This window comes from Lissotriton vulgaris, chromosome 7 (genome assembly GCF_964263255.1).
Source record: "Lissotriton vulgaris chromosome 7, aLisVul1.2, whole genome shotgun sequence".
Lineage (NCBI taxonomy): Eukaryota > Metazoa > Chordata > Amphibia > Caudata > Salamandridae > Lissotriton > Lissotriton vulgaris.
The window spans coordinates 889612250-889630855 of record NC_141695.1 but is presented as its reverse complement, the minus strand read 5'-3'; the positions used below and the strand labels follow the sequence as shown (position 1 = coordinate 889630855).

Sequence of the window (18606 nt, the reverse complement as noted above, 5' to 3'; positions counted from 1 at the left end):
CACATTTAATCCCCTTCCTCCCATACCCTTCTCATATCATCCGCTACAAAATTAAATATTCGCAATACAAATTCTTTCGGAAGTGCATTACATTTAGGTCAGATGTAAACCAGAATGTATCGGAGATCATCACTACTGCTCCCACCCTCACAAAAGGCTTGCAGCCTTGACAACATGATTGCGTTGTCAGAACCAGACATGTGAATTTCATTTTTTTTTTTTTATACAGACGCTGTCCAACCGAACTGGCCATTCAGTGGGCACTGATCTAGCCCACAATTTCCCAGTTCTGTGAACTGCCATCTGCAGAACCATTACATAAAATCCATCAGTCCCATTAATCCAGACGACAATCATGCCTTTCTTCTTCTCAAAACATTAAGAAAAGCTCTGAAGCAGAACACAGCAATCAAGATGTTACAAGAAGAGGAGTCCTTCAAACGAAGAGCCCACTTGAAACTTTTTCCAATGCACCCTGAGTTCTGCCCCAAACTCCTCGAGATACTCAAAAAGCATTTACAAGACATTCAACTGGAAAATGTCACTACTGGGGCTACCTTACAATCATAAGGTCTCCTTTTCTGCTGTTTCTCAGGTTTCAGACCTTCCTTCTTTGACCCTTTAGCACTGAATATTATAAGATATGTTTTGATGTCTCAAACAGCAGTATTCCACTGGCCAGAGCAGCGAGTTGTTTGGATACAAACTACGAGAAGTGGTGGGAAAGGAAGCTGCATGGGAGCTAGGTAGGGTCCAGGTGTAGTTGTGCAACGTTCAGGTCCACACCAAAGTCTCCTGTGTCATATCCTGGGACTTTAAAATTGTTTCTTTTAAACAAAACTATGCGTAAGTAAGAAGGCTTCAAGGGTTTGGAACTGGGTGTGTTTTGAATGAATCAGGGCAAATTTAGAGTCCATTTTCCATCTGCTCTTCTTTGCGTCATTATTACATGCCCCATTGTTTCTCGTTATCGTATCCGATGCTTGCCCTAACGTCCCTTTTCCCTAGCTATAGGTCTTGCATATACAAGTTTAGTGCATAGCCTTCTATTCCAGCTTTTAATGTTTTCTCTAATGGGTGAACACGGGGATATCATGCATACAACAGCCTCTATATATTCACAACATACAGTAGAGTAACTGTCCCACTTGGAGATTAACTTATTTACCCACCTAACAAGCAGCGGAACCACACAGGGTTAGTTTAGCCACTAAAACCTTTCTGTCCCTCGGCCAGCGCAAGCAGGTTCCAGGTGAGGCCACATTTACAACATCTGCAGCACTGCCAGCAGTACTCACAACAGCCCAGTTACTTTGTACAAGTATGCTCAATCACCCAGCATACACATGCCCGCCCCAGAAAATAGGTCAAGCTGCTTTGCTTTGTGTCTTAACTGGCCAATGCCAACCACCCTCGCAGGCTGGAATAACCACTGTCCCATGTTTGGCTACGCTGCCATGCGTCCCTTTTTGTCATTACTAGAAACACCCACCTCAGTTGGGAATATTCTGGTCCTGGAATATGATCAACTAATACCGATAAACTTGAATGAAATATACAACTAATGTTCACATGAGAAACAGAAGCACAGTACAATAAACACCCCTGCAGAAAAAAAAAACATTTCAATTGTCGCGAGATACAACAATTTGATGGCAAGCAGAGTTCAATATTTCACACAAAAGTAAGACCTGAAGATCTAGAACTGTTACTTTTCTGGCAAAAATATATAACTGGAAACAAAAGTATTTTCAAATACCATTATCCTTATTTCAGAGGCTGAAGTTCATCGAGCAACCCTTCCAGCGCAGGGAAAGGGGATGGATTTGTTGAAGTGGAATCCCCCTTACCCTACGGAGAGAATGGGCCAGGTAGATGCTGTTGGCAAGACAGGTTGCATTTTGTGGGCTCCTCAAAGAAGCCCAAGTCTTATACCACAGGAAAGACCACATATAGCATGAAGAACCCAAAAAGTATTCCAGACCTGGACGCAAGGCCACCTTGCTCTGAAATGTATCACAGTACTTAACAGATGGTATTGCTTAAAGAAATGGGATTCTGGAGCTGGTTGGGAGAACTAGCATGACTTGGGAAATGTACATGTTAGGATGCATGTAAGACTGTCAAGGGAAGGGACATCATGTCTCATCAATCATGCTCGTAGGGCAGTGAAATTTGAAGAGCTGGGGACACAGTCATTGGTGAACAAGTATTGCACAGTCAACAAAAATGTATATAAAAAAGATGTATAGGTTCCAGTTAATTGAAACCGCACATCCCAGTTCAGGAACCCAACGAAGAGTTCCAGTATAAAAACGCTCCAATTGGTACATAAATGGATGTCTTGCACTGATTCTACGTTGCAGCTCATGTCAAGAAACCGACAAAAGCTTCTCTTGACCTTTCTGCTGGATCAGGCCTCCACACGATGCACTTCTCATCAGTCTGTGACGTTTCACTTTTCTGCTGCTACACAGGTATTGTCTTCCACAGGTATTCAGCTGTAATACTATAATGAGGATTGTGCATTGGAAGACCCACTAAGCCTGCTAGAGTGAGGATCCAGGAAATTACCTTTAAAACAGGTAAATTCCTGAGATGGACTTCAGGCGGGGAGAGCAGGGATATGTGAAGAGTAGTTTATTCCACTGGGTTACACATCAGTCGTAAACCTAAGGAAGCTGTCCGCAGAGGCAAAATACTCCTGCCTGAGCCACAGGGGCATCAGTAAGTTCCCACGGCTGGTCCTCAGCTTAGTCACTTGGTTCAATATTGCTCAGAATTGCCCTTTCCAAAGCGCAGTGTTATTTCTTGCGGCTATTGAATCTTGGATCATTCTGAATTGCAACTCATCCTGCACTTTGACCCAGAATGGCTCACTGTGGTGGTGGTGGTGGTAGCACCTGCAGCTACCTGGCGTTTTGCAGCTCTTCTCTCAGCCACGTTGGCAGCGTCTGGCCCATTTTGTACAGCAGTTTTGAGAGCTCAATATTGTGATCCCGATAGTAGTCTTTCAGGAAGGATCTTGACTGCAGGGAGACAGCAAACCGAAAAATATGGTTATGGTCAAGGAGTGAACAACAACTTTTCAGCAATAGATGAAGAATTCAAGCTCCAGGATAAGAAATGCGTTACTTACTTGTAACTGCAGCTATCCAGTATTGGTGTCTTTCATAGATTCACATGCCTGAATGATTCCCAGTCGTCGAGATGGGGAGTCCCCGGTACATAAAAAAAGTTAATGTCCTATTAGACATATAGAGAAATAGGCCCAAGGGCCTCACCGTAGTAACATATCCATGTCCTTTTGTAGAAAGGACCAAACTCCAGAGAAGAGCCAATCAGCTATCACCACCCTCTGGAACCTTCCTGGAAGGAGCTCTGGTCCCTCAGATTCTCGTAAGCACAGTGTTAAGTAGACATATTACTGAGAGAACTAAAGTGAGCCCTTCCAGGGGAGGCGGCTGGGTTGCATGTGAATCTATGAAAGATACCAATACTGGATAACTGCAGTTACAGGTAAGTAACATTTCTAATCCAGTATTAGGGGTGTCTTTCATAGATTCACATGCCTGAATCAGAGTAGCAAGCAATGATAAGCACATTTCGGATGGTATAGCATATACAAGTCATTAGATAATAACATATCAACTGACCAATAGAACAAGCATTGGAAATGCAATATGTCTCGCATTAGGAAAGTTTGAGCTATTGGTCTTATAAATGACTTTTTTATTGATGTGTTTTTTAAAATCGCTAAATTAATAGCTTTGTCATTTACAATGCCAATAGTTATAACTTTCGCAAATGTGACACCTATAGCATTTGTAATGCAACATGTTTTGTATTTACGTGACTTAGATGTATTGATATTACAAATAACAATGGCTTTTAATTTTTTAAAATAATGAATACTTAAATAATTTATTTAATTTGTAATGTCAATAGCTTAAACTTTTGTAAATAAATTTTGTGAAGATTATGTTCAGTGTTTTTTATTGTGACGAAAATCCAAGAACAGAAGTGAAATATTAACATCTTTTTGTGATTTGTAATAAAGCTTGAAAACAGCTTGAAACATTGAAAGAACATATTTGATGCTGTGGTTGCGCGGAGTGCTGCTGTGGTTGCGCTGAGTGCTGCTGTGGTTGCGCTGAGTGCTGCTGTGGTTGCGCTGAGTGCTGCTGTGGTTGCGCTGAGTGCTGCTGTGGTTGCGCTGAGTGCTGCTGTGGTTGCGCTGAGTGCTGCTGTGGTTGCGCTGAGTGCTGCTGTGGTTGCGCTGAGTGCTGCTGTGGTTGCGCTGAGTGCTGCTGTGGTTGCGCTGAGTGCTGCTGTGGTTGCGCTGAGTGCTGCTGTGGTTGCGCTGAGTGCTGCTGTGGTTGCGCTGAGTGCTGCTGTGGTTGCGCTGAGTGCTGCTGTGGTTGCGCTGAGTGCTGCTGTGGTTGCGCGGAGTGATGCTGTGGTTGCGCGGAGTGATGCTGTGGTTGCGCGGGGTGATGCTGTGGTTGCGCGGGGTGATGCTGTGCTTGCGCGGGGTGATGCTGTGGTGGTGCTGGGGTAGCGCTGAGTGATGATGTGGTGATGCTGAGTGGTGCTGTGGTGGTGCGGGGTGATGCTGAGTGGGAGATGGGGAGAGGGAGAAAAAGGAGGGAGAGGGTAAAGAGAGGGAGAGAAGAGAGGGAGAGAAGAGAGGGAGAGAAGAGAGGGAAAGGGAGAGAGGGAAAGGGAGAGAGGGAGAGGGAAGTGAGGGAAAGGGAGAGAGGGTAGAGGGAGAGAGGGGGAGGACGAGAGCGAAGGACGGAGGGGAGAGAGAGGGGAGAGGAGAGCAGGCAGAGTGGGAGAGGGAGAAAAAGGAGAGCAGGGGGAAGGTAAATAGAGGGAGAGAGGAGAGAGAAAGGGAGAGGGTGAGAGAGGAGAGAGGGAAGTGAGGGAAAGGGAGAGAGGGAGAGTGAGAGTGAGAGTGAGGACGAGAGGGAAGGAGGGAGGGGAGAGGGAGTGGAGTGAGAGAGGGAGAGAAAGGTAAAAAAAAATAAACTGGGAAGCCTTGCTTCAAAAAGAGGCATACCTTATGTTTTACTTATTTGTAACACAATACTGATACTGCCGACCACATTAAACATGTTAGGATGTTGTCCGAGCATGTGATTTCATAAGAGTTCCATCTATTAATTGGAGAACTTCAAATTGTCACCCTACATAAATCTAAATGAAACAAACGTATGTTCGACATGATATAGACTACCGATTTAAGGTGTGCATTGGTCACACAGACAGGCAGTTAGGTGTAAATCGAAGAGAGGGCGCTACTGCATGCTTAAACAAAAGACTAATCTTAATATTGCGGGTAGCAGTTAACAGGGTTTCAAACTTTAGTAAGTTAGCAGGTCATCATCAGTACAAGAAAATATTGATCAGGGAGTTTTTAATCTGCCGAGAGGTCAGTTCAAGAGGTACAAATAAATCTTGAATCCACCTAGTCAGAATATTGTACGGGTATCCTGAAATACAGTCCTGTACAAGACACTTCCTAGAAGTTTAGCTCTTTGGGAATGTTGGCAACACACACACAGTTGGACTTGCATTTCTTATACCTCTCCCACCCTTCTTGCTTACATATGTTTTTGTACTAAAACAGTTGATGTAAATTGAAACACATGTAATCTATAATTGTCTCTGGGGTGAGCTGGGGCCATCTGAGAATGCTACAGAACACAAAGCCCATTCAATCATTAGTGCCTGGAGACACTAGCATCCTTCTTTGCAGCACGTTTGTAGAGCTAGTGATTTCTTCCTCAGCTTGGAAGCTGGGGAAAGAGCTAAGTGAACTAATGATTCCACTGAAGAGTAAAAAAAGTGATCACATAACGTGTAAAGCGCTCTGATACCTTCGGGTCTAGCTAGCTATACAAATTTAAAATAACAACAGGCTCCAAATTCAGTCTTTCATCCTTACGAGTCGAAAAAAAGGGTAACATTGAGTTGGGTAGTAATGTACATATCAGTGCCTAGATCCCAAACACAAAATGGTAGACAGGGCTATGTACAGTTAATTGTGTTATTTTTGTCTTCCAAAGCCGTACATAAGTTGGCTCAACAATACTTTTTCCGGGCTAACTAAAAAAAATTTACATTAAAGGTAATACCTGTGGCGTACACATTCCTTGCACTGGCTGTGTTTTCAAAAACTTAAACCGTTGCGAAATATTTCGCGAGTCTCAGGCCACACATCCCCGCAGCTGGTGAAAGGAGGTGCAAGCGGAACCGAGTGGTGAAGAACAGAGGTGAAATGACCAACACTGAACAAAAGGCGCGCCCTCTGAAGTGTTGTGGCAGCTTTAACATCTTTTCTGTGACGTGGCTGAGGTGCGAATGGCGGCGGCACAAGCTACAGTAAGGTCCCTGCTAGAGGACTGCAGCAACATGGGGCAGAGGAGGAGCACAAATGACAAAAGAGAAGTGGGAAGGTGAGAAGCCAAACAAGGAAGGGGCAGAAAGGATCGGATTGCAGACTATGGTCAGAGATCAAAAGATAGAAACACAAGGGGAGCCTTGGAGTGACGAGGCACTATTTGTATGTCTTGCAGATGGGTGCGGGGAGGAAGGAACCGGAAGGAACGGCAGGCTGCTGTAATGAGCGTCATTCAATATGTGTGGGAGAATGAACGAGGGGCACTCACTGCAGGTGAATAAACAAACACGGGCCCGCAGTGGGGTTGCCCGAACATGAAAGTTATCAGAATACATCACACAGAAGGAGGTCGCCAAAAGTTAGGTAAACTTGCACACACATGGCCACGCCGACTCTCATCTGGCGTCTAACTTGGGTGCACTCAAAGAAAGATGAAATTAGATGTACTGATAGAAGACAATCCAGATGTGGTGTCGTCCCCGAGACAATTCCTTTCTCAACAAGACGGAGGGCATTGCTGTGGGGACGGGGGAGGAGAAATGCGACACGGCGGGCAGGGGAGGGGGCGGAGCGGCGATGAAAATAGATTGACTACTTGCTTTAGTTGGGATTGCAGATTGCTCTAAAAATCATATGATGAAACAAGAAACCCGCCACCGCCCCGTTTCCATCTCTTGTGCCTCCACGCGAGACTGAGGTAGCGCAGGATGTCTGCACACTGCTGTTGCCTTAAGAACAAGAAGCAGTGGCGCTGTCAAGAACACGTTTGCATCAAATAAAGTAAGCGGGTGAAGCCGGCTACCACTTACGGCCTGTCATTAGAGGGACGAAGTCAGGCAGGTAGCAAACTATAGTCCCGACTTCCATGCGGAAGTAAAACAAATCAGATTATATTTGTTTATCCTCGGGTCAATGTAGCGTGAACTCGGCTTGAAGGTATTCGAGTGCTTTACATGAGCACAATTTACATTACACAGCCTCAGGTTCATTTGTGTAGGCGCGGGGAGAGTACGTGATTTGTCCAGCATCGCAGGATGTTGAGGCGACGCTGAGACACCCGATTCTCCTATTCCACTGTGGGCCGCTCTGGTTGTTAAACACATTCTGATCCCACTTTACCTGCACCCTGCGACACTGTCATGGCATTTGGATGCAGAGCAGCAAAGGAAGGACACAGCAATTGATACCCAGAAGCACTTTTTACTTTTCACAGTATGTGTGTGCCAGGGACAAAGCTGCTCACCTTTACAGTAAAGTGCTGTTATTAATAGTTGTTACAGCCACCAAAATGGTCGTGGTGAAGAAAATTTGACACCCTTGGACGCTAAGCTGCCATTTCCACCATTCAAACGTTATCGTGCACCTGCGAGAGTTCACACACTGAAGACTGACTCGATTACATGTAGAACACACTGCAAACTGACTCTCCTCTAAGCGCTATCTATGGAAGTACTAATTAGACACATAGAACACACTGAAAACTGACTCGATCACATGTAGCACACACTGCAAACTGACCCGCCTCTAAGCGCTATCTAAGGAAGTACTAATCACACGCATAGAACACACTGAAAACTGACTCGCCTCTAAGCTCTTCCAGTGAGACTACTAATCACACAGGTCTCAGTCGCACTACAAACTGACTCTCCTCTAAGCGCGACCTCTCGAAGTAATGATCACACAGATCGCACACTCACTGCAAACTGACTCTCCTCTAAGCACTTTCAGTGAGAGTACTAATCGCACAGATCGCAGTCACACTACTCGCCTCTAAGCACTACCTATGGAAGTATTAATAACACGCATTGCATACAGAATCGCCTCTAAGCTCTACGAGTGAAGTACTAATCACACAGATCGCAGTCACACTACAAACTGACCCGCCTCTAAGCGCTATCTAAGGAAGTTCTAATCACACGCATATCACACACTGCAACCAGAATCGCCTCTAAGCTCTACCTGTGGAAGTACTCAGAAAGAGAGCTGTTATTAGCTTCAGATTAACCAGGATCTTGTTGGGACTAGAAACAGAGAACGCTGCCAGCAGACCAAAAATGAGCCGTAGCCGGCATCGGGCCAAGATCACAGTCTGAGGGGGGGGGGGGGGGGGGGGGAGAAATACGACACGGCGGGCAGGGGAGGGGGCGGAGCGGGTAAAAAAAAAACAAGACGGAGGGAGGGGGGGGAGGAGAAATGCGACACGGCGGGCAGGGGAGGGGGCGGAGCGGGGAGAGGGTGTTTAAGCAGCAGGGGCCTGGAGTGCGGCTGAGGGAACAGACGGCGATTTGGTGATGTGCACGCGCATTTTAGGTCAATGCGCTTGCGCATTGACCTAAAAGCCACGGGCACAGCACCAAATCGCCCAGTAAGTTAAAGTTTGTTTAAAGCCCTATATGCTCGCAAGCTCGATGCGTGCGCATCGAATAGCGAGACCTAAAAATTCCATTATAAGCAGCAATACCATCAAACAATACAAAAAGGAAATGTGCGCACATGGAAAAGGATGGTGGGATGAAAAGAAGGCTCACCTCTATCGAAACAGATGTCGAAGTACTGCTTGTCTTACAGCAGCATCTTACACGATTCCCGTATCCAGGCAGTAATGCCCTGTGAAGGTATGTGGCGACTTCCATGTTGACTATGATAGGCACTCCTGTGAACAGTGCCATGGATGTAGACCTCGCTCTAGTAGAGTGGGCTTGTACTTTAAAATGCAGGGGCTGTCCTGCCTGATCGTGACAGAATACAATAGCTTCAGAGATACAGCGAGAAATACTTTGCTTAGTGAGTGGAAGACCCTTCCTGGGTCTACTGTAAACTACAAAAAGTTGGTTAGATTTACAAAAGGATTTAGTCTTCTCAATGCAAAATTTCAGACAGCGTTTAAGATCCAGAGAGTGTTCCTTCTGCTGCAGTCTGGGGATTTGGAAAGAAAGAGCGCAAGACAACGGGCTCGTTGAGATGGAAGTCCGACGGGACTTTTGGTACAAATTTTGGATTTGCTCGCAATATTACCCTGTCTTGCTTGAATTGGAGAAAGGGTTCGTGAATTGAGAAGGAATGGAGCTCACTTACTCTTCTTGCCGAAGTAAGTGCGAGAAGGAGTGCTGTCTTCCAAGAGTGGTATTTCAGATCAGCCCTGTGTACCGGTTCGAAGGGATGCTTCATGAGCTGATTAAGGGCTGTGTTAAGTTGCCAGGTAGGCGGTAAAGTCTTCACGGGTGGAAAAGTCCTAAAGAGACCTTTAAGAAACTGTTTGATCAATTTGTGAGACCAGAGAGAAGGACCCGTAGTAGATCTCCTGTAACTGGATATCGCCGCCAAGTGGACTCTGATGGAAGCATGAGCAAGGCCCGAGTTTGCCAGATGGAGAAGGTAAGGCAGTATTTGTTCTAGAGAAGAAGAAAAGGGATGTATCTTCTGAGTCTTACACCAAATACAAAACCTCTTCCATTTTAAAGAGTATGTCTTGTTGGTACTATCTGCTCTTGCTCGAGTCAGAATGGCTCTACAATCTGGCGGAATATCAAAATTCTGAACTTCCTTGAACTCAGGAGCCAAGCGGATAATCGGAGTGATGCCAAATTCGGATGCTGCTGTTGCTCATCGTGACGCGGGATGGAAACTGCTTCAACCGCATTGGCGTTTCTAGGGAAAGACGGTGGAGTTCTGTGAACCAATGTTGGCGGTTGGGGCTATCAGAATGAGCATACAGGGCTCCGCTTTCAATTTCCTGAGGACTCTGGGAATCATTGGAAATGGCGGAAGGGCGTACGCAAAGACGTTGCACCATGCGATCAAAAATGCATTCCCTAGAGATCCTTTTTGGGGATGCCAGCTTGCAAAGTGTTGGCATTTGGCGTTGTCTTTTGTGGCGAATAGGTCGATCAGAGGAGTACCCCATTGAGAGAATACCTGGTTAAGTATCTCCTGATCCAGCTCCCACTCGTGAGACGTTGTGGGTTGTCTGCTTAGTGAATCGGCTAGAACGTTGTCCGTGCCCCGGACATATTCCGCCGGAAGTGAAATATTGCGCAGGATCAACCAGTTCCAGATTTTCTGTGATTCGCGAGAGAGTGTCAGAGAGCGAGTCCCTCCCTGTTTGTTGAGATAGTGCATTGTCATGGTATTGTCCGTACGTACGAGCACTAGAGAGTTCTTGATCCTTGGGAGAAAGGCTTAAAGGGCGAGGAAGACCGCCCGCAGTTCGAGGAGATTTATACGAAGCCCTCTTTCGGAGGGGGACCACTTTACGTTTATCTGCAGTTCTTGGAGGAAAGCTCCCCAGCCTCCCAGTGAGGCGTCTATAGTGATCTACAAGACGCACTAGCACTGAACGGCACTAGTGTCACAAAGGGCACAGATTATTTGTGTGCTAGGTCAACCAGCGAAGTTTAATCAATAAAGTGTTCCAAGCTTAAAGTTCCTTTTCATTGCAGTATTTTATTCATACTTCAATAGAGGTATTCGATGATTAATATTCAACATTCATTTGTTTTTTGCAACAGTTCAAGTATTCCCAACCATCCATTAGTTCCAATGCATTTCGGCCCACTGGCCTTCATCTGGGAAAACTCTGAAACAAGGAGTGGTATCTGTCACTATTTATACTTTAACAGTAGTATGTAAATCACTTACATTTCATATCTGGCATCATTAACTTAAAGTTCATGCATTTCTGGTGCTACCATTTAAAACAACCCGCTTATAAATGCACATTCAGTATTGTAGTCCGTAGTCAAAGCCTTATGTACACAATCTTGTAAGCCGGTAATAGGACTCAGGGAACCTAATAGGTTAATTTCATGCTTAACGGAACGCATTATCTAGCAAACGTACGTGAAAGTAAACATTCAGGATAATAACATTTCAAAAGTTCACGTGTCTTTTGAGTGAGCTCAAATCGTTAAGCATAATGCGGCATGGTTGTTTACGTAACAGTTCCCAAAGCGCGAGGCTAACATGCGTGCAAGAGCACTCCGAATGAATGCTCTCTGTGCAGATATTAAGTAAATGTGATATTACGAGTAAACTGCCAGCGGTTATGTGATGTTCCTTCTTACCGGGTATACGGGAACGTGAATTCTCTTAGCGCTGCAACCAAAGCTCTCAGCGCGGTACTAAGTTGGCGTGTGACGCGTGTGGGTTGTGCTAAGGTTTTTTAAAGGCGCGCCTGCATTTGTTAAAGGGCCAGTACGAGATATGTAACAATTTTCCAAAACGATACAAACATTTCACAGCAAGACGATTAATTTACCATGGAGACAGAGATACATAATGCATTTTAGTATAATCATTACAAGCTTATAAGTAGCAGCTAAATTCAGTTCTTTCATTGATCCCATGGGGGCGCAGTGTTTGTAAATGAAATATCCAGTAGTTTTCACGTTTTAGCAGAGTCTTTCTGTTATCACTCTCCTCGTCTTTTTCCACAATTTCCAATATGCATGCTTTGATCTGGTTAATCTGGTGGTTTTGTTCAATGAAGTGGTTGGCAACCGCTGATTTGGCTGCTTTTGTTCTTATGTTACTTTTATGCTCAGTCAGTCTTGTTTTGAGCTTACGTTCAGTTTGTCCCACATATGCTTTACCACATGGGCATTTTAACATGTAAATAACATTTTTCGTGTCGCAGGTTCCATTAACCAGAAGTTTGATTTTATTACCCCGCATTGGGTGTGTGATGGTGTTACCCTCCATAATGTTATTGCAGTTACTGCAGTTTCTGCACGGAATGGTACCTTTGTAAATAGTAGGCTGTTTTGTGAGGGTCGATTTTTTTATGATTTCGCCAAGGTTCTTCGCTCTGGTAAATGCAAAAATGGGTTCATCCTGGAAGATGTTGTTGAAATCTAATTCTGTTTTGAGCAAACGCCAATGTCTTTTGATGATTTTCTTAAATTGTGGAGTGATTGTGGAATATTTGCTCACACATGTGATTTTGGTGGTTTTCTTACTGGTTTTAGATGTAAGTAAGGACTGTCTGTTTTTTGCTGTGGCTCTTTTTTGAGCTTCCTGCAATACTTCATCTGGGTATCCTCTTTTTTTGAATTTATTAATCATGCTAGTTGCTTGTGTCTTGGATTCCTTCGGGTCTGAGACAATTCTTTGTACACGGAGTAATTGGGAGTATGGCAAGTGTTGCTTGAGAGGTAAGGGGTGGAAGCTTTGGTAGGCCAGAAGGTTATTGCGGTCAGTCACCTTGGTGTATAGGGTAGTTTCAAACTTCTCGCCTGTTCTAGAGATGGTTACATCCAAGTAGTTGATTTGTGTTTCATGTATAGTGTGAGTGAATTGGATTCTGGAATCAATCAAATTTAACTGTTGGATATTGCTGATGAGTTGATCTTTTGTATCTTTCCACAAGATAAAGATATCGTCTATAAATCGCAGGTATAGACGTAGTCCTTGCTGCCATTGAGTGTTCTGTAGAATGTGTTTATTTTCATATTGGTGCATGAAAATATTTGCGTATGCTGGGGCTGCTGGATTTCCCATGGCGGTGCCAGACTTTTGTAGGAACCATTTGTCCTCCCATTTGAAGAAACTGTGCATCAACGTGAAATTGAGTAGCTCAAGTAAGAATATTTTTATGTTTTCATCGTATTCCATCTCAAGTAATGCAGCTTCCACGGCCTCGATCCCCAATGTGTGGGGTATGGAGGTGTACAGTGCTTGTACATCAATGGTACACATGAGTATCTTTTCGTTCGGTTCCAATTTCACGTTGTCCAACTTATTTAAGAAGTCTGTGGTGTCCTTAATGAAGGAATTCATTGTGATGACGTAAGGTTGAAGATATTTATTAGTATTTGGTCAAGTTCTTCTGTTGTCATCATTTTACCTAACTCTTCCTTTACTGTTGTTAGCTCATTTTCAAGTTCTTCCAATATTTGAGACAGTTCTTCAACTATCAACAGGATGAGATCCAAGGAACATTTGTTCAGGATAGCATACCATTTGTCTGTGAATTTTTTCGAATTTTTGCATAATGATGGTTTTAATAATATTCTCAGTCCCCTTGGGATTCTAGACGCTTTATGGTATCTGACCATATGTCACAAGCCTTGGTGCATTTAAATGATGAGAACACCTATATGGAACTACATACAAACCCTACCAAGGACATCCAAGCGGTACTACAAAGCATAATCACAGAAGGCATCAATAAAGGATGCGTGGATGACAAAATGAAAAAATACCTCATCATGGATCACCCTAGGACACCTAGATTTTACCTCACACCCAAGATCCACAAGGATCCTTTGCACCCACCTTGTCGCCCTATAGTATCAACATGTGGCAGCATACAGGAACCAATTGGGAAACTGATAGATAAATATCTTCAACCTTACGTCATCACAATGAATTCCTTCATTAAGGACACCACAGACTTCTTAAATAAGTTGGACAACGTGAAATTGGAACCGAACGAAAAGATACTCATGTGTACCATTGATGTACAAGCACTGTACACCTCCATACCCCACACATTGGGGATCGAGGCCGTGGAAGCTGCATTACTTGAGATGGAATACGATGAAAACATAAAAATATTCTTACTTGAGCTACTCAATTTCACGTTGATGCACAGTTTCTTCAAATGGGAGGACAAATGGTTCCTACAAAAGTCTGGCACCGCCATGGGAAATCCAGCAGCCCCAGCATACGCAAATATTTTCATGCACCAATATGAAAATAAACACATTCTACAGAACACTCAATGGCAGCAAGGACTACGTCTATACCTGCGATTTATAGACGATATCTTTATCTTGTGGAAAGATACAAAAGATCAACTCATCAGCAATATCCAACAGTTAAATTTGATTGATTCCAGAATCCAATTCACTCACACTATACATGAAACACAAATCAACTACTTGGATGTAACCATCTCTAGAACAGGCGAGAAGTTTGAAACTACCCTATACACCAAGGTGACTGACCGCAATAACCTTCTGGCCTACCAAAGCTTCCACCCCTTACCTCTCAAGCAACACTTGCCATACTCCCAATTACTCCGTGTACAAAGAATTGTCTCAGACCCGAAGGAATCCAAGACACAAGCAACTAGCATGATTAATAAATTCAAAAAAAGAGGATACCCAGATGAAGTATTGCAGGAAGCTCAAAAAAGAGCCACAGCAAAAAACAGACAGTCCTTACTTACATCTAAAACCAGTAAGAAAACCACCAAAATCACATGTGTGAGCAAATATTCCACAATCACTCCACAATTTAAGAAAATCATCAAAAGACATTGGCGTTTGCTCAAAACAGAATTAGATTTCAACAACATCTTCCAGGATGAACCCATTTTTGCATTTACCAGAGCGAAGAACCTTGGCGAAATCATAAAAAAAATCGACCCTCACAAAACAGCCTACTATTTACAAAGGTACCATTCCGTGCAGAAACTGCAGTAACTGCAATAACATTATGGAGGGTAACACCATCACACACCCAATGCGGGGTAATAAAATCAAACTTCTGGTTAATGGAACCTGCGACACGAAAAATGTTATTTACATGTTAAAATGCCCATGTGGTAAAGCATATGTGGGACAAACTGAACGTAAGCTCAAAACAAGACTGACTGAGCATAAAAGTAACATAAGAACAAAAGCAGCCAAATCAGCGGTTGCCAACCACTTCATTGAACAAAACCACCAGATTAACCAGATCAAAGCATGCATATTGGAAATTGTGGAAAAAGACGAGGAGAGTGATAACAGAAAGACTCTGCTAAAACGTGAAAACTACTGGATATTTCATTTACAAACACTGCGCCCCCATGGGATCAATGAAAGAACTGAATTTAGCTGCTACTTATAAGCTTGTAATGATTATACTAAAATGCATTATGTATCTCTGTCTCCATGGTAAATTAATCGTCTTGCTGTGAAATGTTTGTATCGTTTTGGAAAATTGTTACATATCTCGTACTGGCCCTTTAACAAATGCAGGCGCGCCTTTAAAAAACCTTAGCACAACCCACACGCGTCACACGCCAACTTAGTACCGCGCTGAGAGCTTTGGTTGCAGCGCTAAGAGAATTCACGTTCCCGTATACCCGGTAAGAAGGAACATCACATAACCGCTGGCAGTTTACTCGTAATATCACATTTACTTAATATCTGCACAGAGAGCATTCATTCGGAGTGCTCTTGCACGCATGTTAGCCTCGCGCTTTGGGAACTGTTACGTAAACAACCATGCCGCATTATGCTTAACGATTTGAGCTCACTCAAAAGACACGTGAACTTTTGAAATGTTATTATCCTGAATGTTTACTTTCACGTACGTTTGCTAGATAATGCGTTCCGTTAAGCATGAAATTAACCTATTAGGTTCCCTGAGTCCTATTACCGGCTTACAAGATTGTGTACATAAGGCTTTGACTACGGACTACAATACTGAATGTGCATTTATAAGCGGGTTGTTTTAAATGGTAGCACCAGAAATGCATGAACTTTAAGTTAATGATGCCAGATATGAAATGTAAGTGATTTACATACTACTGTTAAAGTATAAATAGTGACAGATACCACTCCTTGTTTCAGAGTTTTCCCAGATGAAGGCCAGTGGGCCGAAATGCATTGGAACTAATGGATGGTTGGGAATACTTGAACTGTTGCAAAAAACAAATGAATGTTGAATATTAATCATCGAATACCTCTATTGAAGTATGAATAAAATACTGCAATGAAAAGGAACTTTAAGCTTGGAACACTTTATTGATTAAACTTCGCTGGTTGACCTAGCACACAAATAATCTGTGCCCTTTGTGACACTAGTGCCGTTCAGTGCTAGTGCGTCTTGTAGTTCATAGCATATACTCCAAAGCAGGGAGTATACGAAGGAGCACGATTCACGCCTTAATCCAAAACCTAATATCCAGCTGTGCACAACCATAATCTAAGCGTCTGTAGTGATGACATGTGGTGAAGATGGGAGTATGAAGAGCAAGCCTTGAGAAAGATTTCGAATAGACATCCACCATTGCAAAGCCTTGACAATTTGAGGAGTCTTTTTATAAGATCGTCGAATGACCCTGTGCATTGGACCCATTGCGCTGAGAGTGCCTCGTGGAGAGGGCGCATCTTCAGACGGCAGTGAGGAACCAGTAGGATACATGATGACGACATTCCGAGTAGGGACTTGAAGAGGCGAACCGTTAAGGTTCTCTTTGAGGCTACAAGGACAGCCAGTGTCACCAGCTTATCCTTTCTCTTCTGTGATGGAAACGCTTTTTTCAGTTTTGTGTCGAGGGTAGCGCCTAGGAAATTTATACGTTGAGAAGGCAGAAGGACTGATTTTTCCTGATTGAGTGCGAGTCCTAAACGATTGAAAAGTTGCAAACAAGCGTTGGAAGACCTGGACGCGTCTTCTAGGGATGGAGCTTTGATCAGCCAGTCGTCCAGATATGGAAAAACTTGATGGTGCTGTTGTCTGAGGTATGCAGCCACTGTAAAGAGGCGTTTCGTAAAAATGTGAGGTGCAGACTTGAGTCCGAAAGGTAGGACACGAAACTGGAAGTGTCTGCCCGCTACTGCAAAGCTTAAGAATTTCTTGTGATTTCTGTGAATTGGGATGTGAAAATAAGCATCCTGAGGATCCAGGTATACCATGTAATCCTCTATGTCTAGGATCAGTAAGACCTCCTGGATCGTTACCATACGAAACAACTGCTTTTTTAGTAATTTGTTGAGGGCTCTGAGGTCTAAAATCGGCCTCCACTTCTTTTTTTTTTCTGAATTAGGAAGAAGTGGGAATAAAATCCTTTCCCTCGTTGGGACAGAGGGACTTTTTCCATCTCCCCTTTCTAAAGCATAAGAGACCTCTTGGAGAAGCAGACGCAGATTTTTGTGAAGCATAGGTCGGAGAGGGGTTTGGGAAGGTATGTGAACGAACTCTAATGAATGGCCGAATTGAACTAATTGTAGAACCCACCGGTTTGTGGTAATTTGCTTCCAATTTTCTAGGAAATGGGAAATTCTTCCTCCAGTCTTTGAGGGCAGAGATGAATTGGAGACTGGCCGAAGGGAAAGGTCATTGTCTATGAGCGCTGCCTTTTCGCTGGCCTTTACCCGAAAGGGCACTTTGCAATAAGAGGATTGTTCGTGCTGCTGTTGGCGCTGTTGAAACTGTGGCCGATATTGCTGCCCCGAAGAGTATGATGACCAATATTGATAATCCCCTTTATAAGAGGACTGTCCTCTCCCTCTTGATCCACGAAAGGACGGACTTTTGTATTAGAGAGTTCCCAATGCTCTAGCCGTGGCCTTTTTTATACTCTGTAACGCCTCATCAATCTGAGGTCCCAAGAGAGATTGGCCATCATAAGGCATATCCAAGATTTTCGTCTGTATTTCCGGATGGAAGGAAGTTGCCTTCAGCCAACCTTGCCGCCTCAATACTGCTGCTCCAGCAAGTTGGCGAAATCCAGTTGGTGTGATATCCATCGCGCAGTCTATTACTTCTGACACTGAGCACTCCCCTTCAAGTAATATTTTCTTCGCCTCTGCCTTCGATTCCTCAGGCAAGGCCGCCAGATAAGAGGCTATGTCTGCCCATAACGGTCTGTTGTAACGTCCCAAAAGCGCTAAAGCATTGGACGCCTTCACTGTCAGAGCAGACATTGTTGAGGAACGTTTCCCAATATTGTCTAGCCTTCGACCATCTTTATCAGGCGGAACAGAAGGATTTTTGGACTTTTTTTGAGCTGCCTGTGTAATCACGAGTCTGGCTTGGGATGTCCTATTAAACAAGCTGGCGCAGTATCAGGGGCGCCCTATACTTCTTGTCTAAGCGAGGTAATACTGGAGGTACTGAGGAAGGGTTTTGCATCACTAACACCTTGTCCCCACAGGTATTCTATTATAGGTATCGATTTCACAGATTTTTTTAAGGGCTCCTTAAAATCATATAAGGAGCATTCCTGCTGGAGAGAAACCATGGGGATTCGGAAACATTGAGCTGCCCTCTCAACGACATTATGGAATCCTCCGATGTCTCCGGGTGGCGAGTCTGCTTGTGCCTGTACTGGAGAAGCAGGGCCTGGGAATAACAGTCATCCCACTCATCGTGGTCAGATTGAAGCTCTCCCTCTTCATGTTGGTCTTCTTCCTCGTCTTCATTGGTAGACGGAGGATGTGATAAGTTGACTGGATCTGGCTGTAAATTTAAAGGTG

General features: G+C 43.9%; 1 protein-coding gene across 1 annotated transcript in view; it reads right to left on the bottom strand.

Annotated features, from left to right (window-relative positions):
- Positions 1-1601: 1601 nt before the first annotated feature.
- NDST1 (N-deacetylase and N-sulfotransferase 1) overlaps positions 1602-18606 on the bottom strand; it is a 475690-nt gene continuing 458685 nt past the window's right edge. The window contains exon 15 of the mRNA XM_086931298.1: positions 1602-3029. Coding sequence (XP_086787424.1) covers positions 2910-3029 — 120 coding nt within the window. The 3' untranslated portion in view covers positions 1602-2909. The remainder of the gene's footprint in view (positions 3030-18606) is intronic.